The following is a 14354-nucleotide window of genomic DNA, read 5'->3' on the forward strand; positions in this document are numbered from 1 at the left end:
AACTTTTGCAGGACTCTTCAATGGAACAAACCCGTGCAAAACGCTTATCCTTAGGAGGTCTGGTTTTCAAAAGATGACGGTAAGAGACCTTCCCTAGGAAAAAATTCATGACCAATTGGTAGCTAAGAAGGAGCCCCCTTAACAATGGTCGGTATATAAATGACATATGACCTGCGGATTGAAAACTCAGTGCAGTGGCATCAAAATTGCCACTATTAACAGAAAATCCATTTTCCAAGTTGAGTGGCTCGTAGCCACTTTGATTTTCTTTCCAGCATAGAAATTGTTAACAAATAATGAGCATTTCATGGAGCTTTTACTGAGCAATTACCCTGAACTGTCGTTCTTCTGCTTACCTCGACCCAATTAAATTTCGTGTAAATTGATTATTCCGTCCATTAGGTTACGTACAAAAATTATTTGTCTATGAAAATAATAGGTATATATCTGATATACTTTTTGTCGGTTTTCAGCTTGCAGAAGAGAAATACAAGCTTTAACGTTGTTTACGTTATTGATTACGCTTTTTTTTTTTTACCAGAAATAAAAACCTTGGGTCGTTTTTAAATCCGAGTTAGGTTAGTTGCATGGGTTTTTGAATAGACGAATGCCAAATTCATTGAATTAAGATACTTACTATATAGAGACGGGATACCAGCTTCCCTCCCGCTCAACCAATCTCCCCTCTTTCTCATTCATTCCAGATGGCTATCTCTTTCCGATCGAACAATCGCTTTCCCTCAGATCAGCGGCTCTACGTGCCACGTCACGCAATAATCACGCAATCCACGCAATATTTTAGCTGATCTGGTCAGCGGTGGGAGACTCACACGAACTAATTCTGCTCCGCTCCTTCTCTTCTCTCAAAAGTTCAATCGAATTTTGAACTGTTCTCTCTTCAGTTATCTCCAGTCACCCGCTAGTAACTGATCAGCTTTCTTATGGATTACATTCTTGAACCAATCATAGAGATTGACGAGCGCAACTTTTGCGTGGAAATGATGAAACGCCTCGATATTCAGCGAAGGAACGACCAGTTCTGTGATGTGATTCTAGAAGTTGGCTTCGGTGACGATCAAGCTCGTTTGAAAGCTCACAGAGTCGTGTTATGTGCAGCAAGTCCGTTCTTTTACAACGCTCTTAACAGTGACATGAAAGAAAAGAAAGAAGGAGTGATCCGATTAGAAGACACGAGCAAAGCTGTGATGGAAGAAGTGTTGGAGTATCTGTACACGGGACATATTGACATCAATGAAAACAGTGCCAATTTTGATTTGACGGCAGCAGCCGATTATTTTGTTATTCCAAACTTGAAAGCCTTGTGCGGTAAAGGTATTCTAAAAACACTGGCCCTTTGTAACTGTGTCTCGATTTATTATTTTGCCTTGAAGTATCGGTGTGAAGAACTTCTGAAAGGTGCTAAGGATTTCATTCTGGCCAACTTTGTTGCTGTGGCTGAAACTGAGGACTTCCTGAACTTGAGCAGCAAACAAGTCGAGGAGTGGATCTCAAGTGATGAAATCATCGTAGAAGGAGAGGAGGAAGTTTTTGAAGTTGTAGTGAAGTGGATGGAACGAAATGAAAGTCAGAAACACAACTTTTACGAGTTGTTTCGTCACATTCGTTGTATTTATTTGCCTCGTGTCTACCTTTTAAACGTTGCTCTACATGATCCACTGGTAAAGAATAATGTTGATTGCTCAAATTGTGCCCAAGATGCTATGAAAATGGTGTTTGGTGGAGGAGAAGAATGTTATTTTGCTCAGGCACCAAGAAACTGTCTGAAAACTCATGAAAATGCTATTGTTGCCTGTGGAAGAAGCAGTACACTATGTTACATACCTTCAGAAGACAAGTGGTACAAGTTGTCACGTTTGCTATCCACAAGGAACTTTTTTAGTCACGCCATTAGTGTATGTCAAGGGAAGTTGTTTTTTATTGGAGGTAACAGAGATGGCTGTCCTGCAGAACGATATGATCCATTAGTAAACACTTGGTCTCCTCTGGAATCTTTCAAGCAAAAAATTAAGTTTTGTACTGTTGTAACTTTTCAGGGCTTGCTATATGTCATGGGTGGAGTGGAGCAGAAAGAAAACAAGCGCTTGAACACAGTGCAGAGATACAATCCTGATACCAACCTGTGGCAAGTGGTGTCCTCTCTAAGTAGTCCCAGGTCAAGTGTTTGTGCAGTAGCTACTGGAAATCACTTGTATGCTATTGGAGGCAGATCAGATGTTGAACTTGTCAACATTGTTGAAAGATTTGATTCAAAGGAAAAGGCATGGTGCCTGTTTGCCCCAACTCTAGAACGCCGAGTAGGTGCTTGTGGTGCAGCTGTCAGTGAAAAAGTATTTTTGTTTGGTGGCTTCAGTAGTGAAGTCGAGTACTCACATTCAATCTTCTGTGAAATATATGACCCAGTAACTAATATGTGGAGTAGCATTGCAAATGCAGTTACCCCAAGAGTGTACGCAAGTGCAGTGAGTTTCAAAGGAGACATTTATGTGTGTGGTGACTTTGGAGAAGATAACTCTCTGCAGATTTATGACATTGTTGCCAGTGAGTGGAAATTTTGCACCACGTTTCCCCAGAGTGATGAACAATTTAGAATTTCTTGTTTAAGAATTCCAAGGGAGGTTTTGGATAAATGTTCATTACTTTCATAGACATGCATGTGTTATATTATTTTACTGTTCTTCAAGGCCAAACTTCCAAAGAATGATTTGCTGTAATATAATGTGGCAAGGATTAATTAAGAAAATGTAATCTTAGGGATGTTGCCTTGTACATATGTAGCAGATTGTCATCAAAAGCTGTATCTCTAAAAATAATTTTTATATATAAATCTTTAGTAGATGATGTAGAGTTTTTTCTTGTAACAATAATTAAGCATTTTACCATTTTTTTAGCCTGTGTCGCAGACAGAAATTTACCTGTAATAAGTAGTAACCCTGCGGTACATGTAAGTATCGTCTGCAATGCAGGCTACCAAAATGTCTGTAACCAAAAGTCTGATCTTTGGGGCACTTTGCTGACAAATTTCTATTGTATGATGTATTTTGTATGATTTTGTCTTTTTTTTTTTGCTGGACAGGAATTTTCATTCATTGGTAATTTCTTATCCTCCATCAAGATTTTAATAGTCTATCCTTTTCCCTGTGGGGTTTTAAACCTCATGAATGAAGATCATGTAGTATTTTGTTAGTTGCACATGTATATTACATTATATATGTATATCATATTATTAAGTTGTTGTATTATTTTAATTTTTTTGTTTCTTTGAGTGGTGGTGGTGGGGGGGGGGGGGGCGGGGGGGGGGTCTTTGTGCCACTCATGACTCTCCCAAGAATTATTCACTCAAATCAGTAATCAAACTTAAGTGGTGTGTAGAGGATCACATAGTATTTTGTTAGTTGCACATGTATATTACATTATATATATATCATATTATTAAGTTGTTGTATTATTTGAATTTTTTTGTTTCTTTGAGTGGTGGTGGGGGGGAGTCTTTGTGCCACTCATGACTCTCCCAAAAATTATTCACTCAAATCAGTAATCAAACTTAAGTGGTGTGTAGAGAATCAGAACTTGTCCTCTTTCGTTACTGTATGACTGGAAAAAGGTACTTTATTCTGACTGGCCGAGAACAAGCAAATTGTTAATTCTTGTCTTCATTGCAGTGCAAAAATTTTATAACACTCATGCATTTGCAATTTTCTCAGTTATGAATTGTGATAAATGATCATATGACAGCTCAAAGAGCTCAAGCAATTTGTATCAGTTCTATAGGATTTACACAACTCTTAATGCATTTTTGTTAAATTGTACAGTTCCAGAAAATATCATACTCCCTCCACAGAAGGGATTGGAATTTCCTGGTGGGTGGGGTTCTAGCTAAAAGGCTCAATGTAATTTTGAGAGAATTTTTAATAATCACCTGTAGAGTAAATGATTATTTACACCTTTTGCTGTTCATTTACAGAAAATAAACATTCATTTGTGTCCAAATTTCTTTCATTATGGTCAATAACCTCTCATTAACGCCAATATGACCTTCATTTGGGCGTAAGGAACGTTCAAGAATAATATTTACATATGTATTAACATTCAAAATCATCAAAAGAAGGTGGTAGTCAACGAAGTGGGATATGCGTTCAGTGGGATGGCTATTAGATGAAACAATAGGGCGTCCTGGATTGCCCGGCTTATGTATTTTAGGTAGATTGTAAAATTGTCCTGGTTTAACGTCAGGCTGTATAAGGTATTGTGTCGTTTTGTCGTTTATGAGTTTGTCCTTATGCATTCTGTTAACGTGAAAGGTGACACGTTTTTGTATGTCGGCAGTTATGTCTTCGTTTGAGCGTTGGTAGAATTTGGTGTCAGTAAGTTGTCTGTTGCATTCGTCGATGTACCAAGTTTTGTCCATATATAACAACAGTACCGGAACTTTTGTCAGCGGCCGATTTAGAATTATATCTTGTCGTTGTTTAAGTTGGCGTATGGCCTGTCGTCCTGTAGCAGTAAGGTTATCATGAATAGTGATGGGTTTCCCTGTGGTTATGTCAAGTTGAACAGCGTCTGAAAAGGTGTTTAGGGCTCGCTCTCTGTCTTTGAGGGGATGGGAGGGGAGGGGAGGATTCTAAGTACTTTTGTTATGGAAAGGAGTGTCGTGTTCGTTAGCTGTGGGGGTATTTCTGTTTTCGTCAAAAAATATTCGGCTTTCGCATGCGTCGTGAAAAGACGTAAACGGCGTCGACAAAATCTGGATCGGACCGGACCGGATCACGGATCGGATCACGGACCGGATCACGGACCGGATCACGGATCGGATCACGGATCGGATCGCGGATCGGATCACGGATCGGATCACGGATCGGATCAAGGAAAAAAATTCAAAATTTTGTTGAGCAAATTGCACTAGAGTGACTACTGTGAGCAGAACGTTTTATTTAATTCAGGTGTGATATTCCTTTATTCTTTTATAATATCAAGCCAACTGGAAGCTGGTCACAGATGAATTTTTTTCAGGCTGTTGGGTTTTGATTGCGATGGTCAATCATGTCTTCATATCTTTCTCCGCAGTTCAGATAAATGATATTTCGTGTAATCACTTGCATCAAAGGTACACTGTCATAAAACGAGTCAGTGTGGTAAAAATAGGACGGACGTATGAATAGAAACACAAAAACTAAAAACACTAAAAAATTAAACACCTGATGATTTCAAACAATTTCCGTTTTTGAGACAAGTCTATACTTTTACAAGATGTGAGTTTGGAATACGATATTTCGCACTGGAATAAAACGAAACAAACCATTTGTATTTCAAGGAAATATAGCTGTTTTACAAAAAATTCTAGGAATAACATCGATAGTGTGAACGATAACGCAACCCGAGAATAAACAACATTTTAAGAGTTACGTCACGATTTTTAGAGTTAATTTTAGGGTTGCAAAGAGTTGCCTTTAAATAGAATAAAACCTTAAAATGATCGTGTTCTAGGATAGAAAACACTTAAGAGGCAAGAACAAATCAAAACGGAATGAGGATCGTTAAGGATGGCAAAGATTAACGGGGATTGCAAATGACGAACTTGAAAAACTAGGCTAGTTTTTTCAAGATGTGCAAATCGTGACGTAGCTCCTTCAAAGCAAGTCATGTCCTTAAGCTTTCGTACGTAAGTTTTCTCATTAACTGTAACGACCCTCCAAGTTGCGACCATTTTAGTCGCCATGGCGACTAGAATTTTGGAGCTGGCGACTAAATTAGAACGCAAGTTGCCAGCTCGGCGACTAAAATTAACGTGACCTATGCGTCAGGAGCTTGAGCGGACTATCATTCGGAGCAAAAAGAAAAACGTTCTGAGCATTAAGAATTCACTTTGCAAAGCTAGTTGCTGTGGGATTTTAACCAATAGAAATGGAAACTGAAAAAAATGAAATGTTACACGGTAAACCAAGATCAAGGAATTGCATTCAGTTGAGCTTGGGACGCTACGAAATTCGTTCCACTCGACTGAACTTTGGCACGTAACAATTTTACCTGGAAGCGTGAGACAACGCATGCAATCCGGTCATTTGCCATCGAAAAGATGAGGAATTGCAAAAGCTTGGAAAGCTCGACGGTGACAGGATCCACAATATATTTCAGAAACATCCAGATGTATTTGAGAAACGTATTTTGTTTCAGTGGACACGAAAATACTTGACTTTACAGCAAACTTGATAACACAAGCACGGGGGATTCTATAAATAAAAAAAAAAGGTGATGAAAAGCGGCTCGCAGTTGTAAATAAATTTCACTTGTGTGAACGAACCTGGGTTTATTTTTAAATTGTCTAAGATTTCATCAATAAAAAATATCCGTCTTAGTGATTGCCCTAAAACTTGTGAACGTATTTTCGCGTTAAGTATTCGCGTTCCGCGGTTCGCATATTAAATTCAAAACGACAAACAATTTGAGCGTGAACTTTTCTGTCCATTTCTCAATACAGTCTTTAATTTTCAGATGAAGTTTTATATCGTTTGCTTATTCAAGCAGAAAACGAGGTTGAACATTTAAAAAAGATCATAAGCGATAGGGTAAAAATAGTGTTCACTTTATGGTCTCAGCAAGAATTTGATGCCGCCTTGATAAACATTGGAAAACTTTCCGCCATTCAGCTGCGAGTGGGGCTATCTTATTGTGATCAACTCACAACACTGTTGCAATAATATAGTACTTTTTCATTGTGATCAGAAACTATTTCATTTGATCATCAATCATTCCAATAAAAGCATATTTGAATCAACATTAGGTAGTTCTTTCACTGAACGGGACTTCAATTTACTTGGTGGTTCAAGGACTCGAATGTTATTAATAAGACAGTTAGATAATAATAAGATTATTATTTATTATTAATTAATTATTAATTTATGCATATATTTTGGCGACTAAAATTTTTCACTGGCGACCAAACCTGAACAGTCAGTGGCCACATGGCCACTAAGGAACTTGGAGGGTTGCTGTAACGCCAACTGTAACGCTCACATCTGACACGAAAATGTAGCCGAGAATTAGCCACTGATAACAATTTCAAAAACGAGAATGGGAGGTTCACGCAAGCTTCGAGCCAACTAACGTTCAAATATAACTACATCTGCCTGTTCATTACGATTTAAATTCGTCGTAAATTAGGCGCTTATGCGGCTTTTTAAATGACCTCTTGTCATTCTCTGTAATTAACATGTCATTGCGTCAAATTCGGGATTCTTATTTTCATTTAACATATTTTAGTTTTCCACTTTTATTTTTTATTTATTATTATCTTATAAACGGTTTGATTTTTGTTTTTGGTTTTTTTTTTTCTTTAAAACTTTGTTTTTTTTTTTTCTGTGATCCGATCCGTGATCCGATCCGTGATCCGGTCCGTGATCCGGTCCGTGATCCGATCCGTGATCCGGTCCGTGATCCGGTCCGTGATCCGGTCCGTGATCCGGTCCGTGATCCGGTCCGTGATCCGATCCGTGATCCGATCCGGTCCGAACCAGATTTTGTCGACGCCGAGACGTAAATGTCGGCTGAAACTTCCGACCAGTTGATATGTCGTGGTGTAGGGCAGAATGTGAGTCCACGGGAAAGGACAGATATCTCGTCGGTAGATAAAGAGCAACTGGAAAGATTAATGACAGAAGAATGATCTAGCTGAATGTTGGCAGGTTTGGCTTTGCGGCGAGAGCGCTTACGTGTGACAGTTGAGTTGGAGGCGTCATGTGTAACATTAAATGGTATGTCATTATTACCATTCTCGTCCCCAGAGCCTCCGTTTCTTTTGGTCACGTGGTCGGAGAAACGGAGGGCTCTGGTAGCAGCCATTACCGGATGTCCGTAAATCACGGGCATCCGGTAACGCATGCGTAAATTTGGCCTGCATATCTGCTCATGCTCAGAAACTAATCCTGAGCGAGGGGAGAGAGGAATAGAGTGTATTCTTCAGATGTAAACAGATCGGAACGCTGACATGTGCTTTCACTGCGCTGAAGTTAGGTGATTTAGAATTAAAAAGAGACTAGAAAGCGGCCTGAAATGCCATCGCCGCTTCAAACGCGATTGCCAGCTTGTGTAATATTTTACCAACGGGTTTCGCGGTGCATTTTGTGGTGGACCGTCTAGAAAAATTCAGGGATCGATAGCTGTGTTCTTGTTGTTTCTTCTCTTCATATTCGATAAAAAGGAGAAGTTTAAAGAGCGAGGTGCAGTTGTGAAAGTTTTCAAGCAAAGTAATCAGGATACGACATGTATTACGTCTATCGATGACACGGTAAAATTTGTTTATGAACACACGGAAGCGTTTGTGAAAATCAGCTGCGGAAATTGCATCACTGACCAGAGGATTTAAATATAAGCCGTGCTGATAGATGAAGGGAAAATTTTTTAATGGTAAGAACTATTTACTTCCTGGTCATTTACATAGGTTTGTAAGCTGCAGCAGAATAAAAATCTGTTGAACTCAGGAAAGTTTTGTCGTATTGGAGTTTTGCTCATGTTTCCTTGCAAGGAATGTAATGAAGGTGCTCACTTTCATATGATCTTTCATGTCCTCATTTTTTCAAGCAACCCCATTCTGTTCTATTTTTTTTTTTTTACAGAAAAGGGTCTTACACAATCAACAGATCATTAAACTGTCAAATTAAATCAATCAATCAATTAACTTTTATTGTGCATTATTTACAGAACTAATTTGTGCTGGGGGCTTCCATAATGGCTCTGCAGCAATTTTAATTAGCTTATCTGGAACATCTAATGACAATATTTGTACACTGAGGCTTGAGAAAAGCCTGCAGACATTACAAAACTAGATATAGGGCTATTCACACCATTTTGTCTCCCACCCCCCACTGCTTTTGTTGATGTAATTGTTTCTGTTCAGTTTATCCCTTTCAACCAGCTTATATAAAGCTTAATCTTTTGGGTGCTTTCAACAACAACAACAACAACAACAACACCAATTTATTTCAGTATTCCCATATGAGTACATGGTGTTACCAAAAATATAATACAGCTAAAATGATGTAACTATAACATTAGTATTTGGCATTGGTATACATGTAGAGGTTCCTGATGTGAAGAGAGTGATTCATATTGGTGTGCCTCAATGTAAATTAAGGAAGACTTTTTTTTAGGAAACTGCATGAACAAAATGAATGGGAAACAATGCAATGTCAATGCTCTTTTACAATCCGTGTTACTTCATGGTAATAAGGCTCTTCAGCCTGTTATACAACCATGTACAACAACAAATCTCAAACGCATACTTTCTACGTCTTGTGGTTGATCAGAACATCAGCCACATATCTTTACTATTAACGATGGTTCTATCTCCATCTCCTTTTTTTTTCAGTATTATTTATTGAACTGCAAGAGCAACATTCCTATTTGAATTATCCATATACGGTCATCCTTCGAGGAATTTATGTAGCACTATTATGGTCTGAAAATTAACAAAGAATAGTAAATAATGGCAGGAAGTAAATTATCTTTCAAAGGTTAACAAAAAGATTATGATATTTTTCTTATGGGGATGTTAATGTAACTCTGTACACCTTTAATGTTTGATTTGTTTTTAGTAGAGATAATTCCCACATTACATTTGGAAACCCACTGGTCCTGATGATTCGTTATCAGTTATACATTTATAAGTAATTGTCTCTTATATTTGTTCACAGTTATTTACATGGATGATAAATTATTGTCATTCACTGATTAATGTTATTGTGACGGAATAAAGTTTGACTAGTTGCAGTTGCTTCCTAACTAAAGTGGGGAGAGAGGAAAGGGCCTCAAATTTCAGCTATGGTTATCTATGGTTATTTTCCTTTACACATCATTTCCACGGACCTTTGACTCATTTTGGCAATTTAATATCAATACATTTTGGACTGCTAGAATCTGATCTGCTTGATCTTTCAGAGAGAGAAAAACACACTCACCTTCGGATTTCCAGTGTCACATTTGCTTAGCAAGAGTGATATTTCTTCGTCTTTTCACCTCGCTCTAAGTTTCCTTTTGAGCTTTTCATAGAGGAAGACAAACGTTTCTTGAAACCCACTGCCGATTCGAACTTAATTTCATGATTTCTTGGGGTATGGTCAGCGACAAAGTAATTGTTGCATTAGCTGGTTGATTCTCAGTTTTAAAAGTCTCTTCCCACCTTCTCGGCTGTTACAACAAAGGATGATGATTACGATCGTGAATAGCATCGCTGCAGGCGACGTACTTCTTCTCCTTCGGGTCGATCGGGAAAGGTCAACATTTGTTTTGCTTTTTTTTTTTTCGTAAAGGGCGTCTGTGTCAACTGAGCGAAGGTGCCGCCATCCGGGCCGGAAGTAAAATGGAATGCGTAGAGCTTTGTAATTTTCATTTCTGCTGCGCATCGAATTTTTTGGTGCGTCCAGAGCTACTCGTCAACGACATTTTAAGACGAGTAGCACTGGGGACGAGAATGCATTATTACCGGCATAAATTTGCATTGCGCATCCTTACTGCGCATAATTTATGGCGTCATTAGCGCGCTTGTGCACGCGCATATTGAAAACATTACGGATTTGCCTTGATATTGAGTTCTGTCAGTTGAAAAATGGCTCTAGCTCACCAACGAGCAAGGGCACCCCAATTTTTTTTCAAGTCATTGTAATCAACTAATCATAAGCTTTGCGTGAGAAAAGACTGATCTAATTTCTGTTGCTGAAAAATGAATAAATAAGAAAAATAGCAAATACACTGTGGTCTTTTCTATTCTGCAGTCGGTAACCACGTCAAGAAATTTGGTTCAAATTTTTAATCAAGGATTTAGCTTTCTGCCTGAATCAAACTTAAAATGTTTATTTGTGTCCGACACAATGTATTGACTGTAGTTTAATGCGTGTTCTTATGAGTCTGGGTTCACAAACATTTTACAATTACTGGGAATGCGTTCTTATAATAAGCATTAAATAACGCCAAAATGGGGCATTTTCAATTTTCCATCTACATGGGTGGGCACCAACATGGCGGCCGTAAAGTAGCACAAACATTTTTATTGAGCTTTTGCTATTGAAACGAAAAGTTATCACTCTAGAGCTCCGACACATCGAAATTAATACTTTTTCTAGTGAAAGAACGCTTTTAAGCGAGAGCCCTCTCGATCTTGGGCTGCCATTTTAATGTCACGCAACCCATAAACTTGAAACTTCAAACGTCTTCTATTACAAAACGAAGAACCCCGTCGAACTAAAACGTTGTAAAACGTCAAGTTCTTAGAGGGTCTTACATCTGATGAAACTAAAACTTCAGATGTTTCGGTAATTTTTAATTTTGGAAAATGATACAAGTTACCTACAGGAAGTGAATAGTAATATAAAAAATGAACATGGAATTAAAGCGATTTTGGGCCTACGAAAGAGAGAAAGAAAAAAAAAAAAAGAAAAAGGAAATGAATGAGCGTCCCGTGAGATCTCACCACCGATTAAAGACATTAAAACCCAGGATATGCAAAAGTAATGTTATATTCTTTAGAGATACCTTACCATTGTTTCTTTGGAAAGCTCGACAGCTGTTGAAAATTAAAACCACATAGAGGTTACAATGGGAAATAGCAAACTGTACTAACCAAGTACTATTTGTTAACATTTTAAAACTTGTAGTTATTCCTTGTACGTAACGTAACATTCATGTTTCTCAAAGGAAGTATTTTCTAGCAAAAGTGACAACGAATTGTTCATTTTTACTGGAGTCGATTCATTTCTTAAAGTGCAGAGAAATAATTGGAAATCGTTTTTGGAAATAAATGTAGTCAGAATGGACAATTCACTCTATGAGACGCGCCTGCAGGGAATCATGGTAGTTGTATTCATTATCTTGGACTGGATATTAGTTTTGATAAATACAACTACCATGATTCCCTGCAGGCGCGTCACATAGAAAAATAGCTCTTAACTTTTCTCATTTGCATTGCAATATAATCTAGCATGTATGTGAAGCAATTTCGGGCTATTTTGTGGTTTTAGCCCTAAATAGGCCACAATCGATATATCAATGTTCTAGTATGGCTCCGAGGCTCTCAGGACAAACTTTTGTATTTTATACGTTTAGTGAAAAAATGAAGAAAATCTATCGATTAGAAGTTTGAATTTTTTGCAAAATGCACCATCGAATTCCGTTCTTTTTAGCTCTTTGTTTATCTGAGTGGCGGTTTCAAATGCCTCTCGAAGGGTTAAGTTTTGTTAAAACTTTGGCAACATTTGGAATTATTTACGTAACAGACCCACTTCTACTAAATATGACTAAGATCGTTTGCCTCCGTTCGCTCACCCTGTAGACCATGCTGAATTACGTACGTGCGGCAATTTTTCAAAATCAGGGTAGTTTTCCACACGTTTTATTTAAGTCGGTGACCCCCATATTTTTTTGCATTTCTGACATAAGTAACTCATCATCTGACTGCAGTAAAAATTAAAAAAATGTATGGACTGGAAAATTTTCGCGCGAACGTCCTTAAGCAAAAGAGCACTTTTCCGTGCTTACATAGCCTCATCTTCGGAAAATTCGAGACAGTTATTCGAGACGCAGTCCAGGGTTAGCATAAGTTTTAAAAATTCTCCCAGCCCCCCCCCCCCCCCCCACTAAGTGTTAGATGAGGCTATGTAAACACGAAATAAAATACTCTACTGCATTTATAAAATATTTGTCAAGGGTATAAGCGAATCTAATTCGTCACAATCGTGTTTACATACTCTCATCTATACACACCTATCGACCAATGGGAGCGCGCGTAGTATCTCGTTTATTTTACAATAACTCATAGAAATCGAGAGTTAATAATCTAATTATATAGCAGTCAGTTAATCCAGTATTGTCAGCACAGCTGTTATCCTTTAATTTCTGAAAACTGTCCAATTTGGGATTTAATTTTAATTTCAGTAAAAACGCAGAAACTGTCCAATTTGGGAAAAAATAGGACAGTTTGTCTCGGCCAATGAAATTAGGCTATTAACCTTCCGAAGACTATCGAAGGCCACACGAAGCCTTCCGAAGATTTCCGAAGATCACCCGAACACACCCGAAGATTTCCGAAGATCACCCGAACAATTCCAAAGACTTCCAAAGATCACCCGAACACTTCCGAAGATTTCCGAATATCACCCGAACATCTCCAAAGATTTCCAAAGATCACTTGAGTACTTTTGAAGATCACCCGAACACTTCCGAAGATTTCCGAAGATCACCCGAACACTTTTCAGGATTTCCGAAGACTTGTGACAATCTCCGGCGATCTCCGAAGATCACCGGATATTTTCGAAGCTTTCCCAAGTTTCGGAAGATCGAGGGCCCAGTCTGTTTTTCTTCAAAGACAGTTACTGTAGTTTTCTTTTGCAAAGCTGTATTACCTCACGAGCTATATAATTAATAATTTTGGCTGTCCTCGGAATTTTTTTCATCCAATTATTTCCAAATTGGACAGCATGTAGTCCTATTACATATACTAATTGCTAAATAGAGAACAGGCTTTTTCACGCACTTTCTTACAAATAAACCTGAAGAACGCTGGTGTTGGCCAGCCGAAATATCGTATTCACTGCCTCTCACGTTGTCTGACTGACCTTTGCGGTATTTCTTATAAGCTGACTGTGTCTACATGCTTATAGAAATCAATTTTCCGCGAACAATGTTTATGCTTTTATCTTGAAGACAATCACTTGATTAGCATATAACCAACACACTGCCACAGTGAAAATCCGTGCGGCCTCGGTAGCGTGAACCAATCATATTTCTTTTTCTGGTCGAGACAATCCACGCCCAACTTAAATTAATTATTCAAATTGCACATGAGAAGGAACGAAGACGTTGACAATTGTTTTGAAGCCTCAAACACCCGAAACTTAACGAGTACTCCACGGGTAAAGACCTCTAAAGCTCTAGCTCTGTCTAGAACCAATAGGAGTCCTATGACTTGAGAAAGATACAATAAGTAATATAGCGTTTAAGCTCCAATTCAAAAAGACCACACTGTCATATTCTAAGAGAGAAGAAGTTAACTTTGAACCGAACAATTTCAGTCATAACTTTATATGTTCTTGGAGAAGTGAATTACGCAAGTTTTCTTTGCTCTTTCGAATTCAGAGATAAAGACTGAAGGACTAATTCAAAGCCACGACAAAACGCAACATTTTGAAACAAGCCTCTCGAATTAATCATGGCGGCGAACGTTACGTATCGCGGTATCAACGCATGATACTCATTTCACATACAACTCATGCAGGTATGTTTGCCTCTGAATTTGTTTATTTTATTTTTTCCCGTAATTGTAATGCATGTTAAGGTATTTTATCTGGGTTTTT

The 14354-nt window shown here is 38.2% G+C and overlaps 1 protein-coding gene across 1 annotated transcript; it reads left to right on the forward strand.

Moving 5' to 3' along the window:
* The first annotated feature begins 824 nt into the window (after positions 1–824).
* Positions 825–3284, forward strand: LOC110064050 (kelch-like protein 11). Its single transcript, XM_089273948.1, has one exon. It carries the CDS (start codon positions 942–944, stop codon positions 2664–2666), a length of 1725 nt encoding a protein of 574 aa, XP_089130074.1. The 5' UTR covers positions 825–941; the 3' UTR covers positions 2667–3284.
* The last annotated feature ends 11070 nt before the right edge of the window (positions 3285–14354 follow it).

The sequence above is a fragment of the Orbicella faveolata genome, unplaced genomic scaffold, assembly GCF_042242905.1.
Source record: "Orbicella faveolata isolate gen_17 unplaced genomic scaffold, um_ofav_v1 contig_35, whole genome shotgun sequence".
NCBI classification, from domain to species: domain Eukaryota; kingdom Metazoa; phylum Cnidaria; class Anthozoa; order Scleractinia; family Merulinidae; genus Orbicella; species Orbicella faveolata.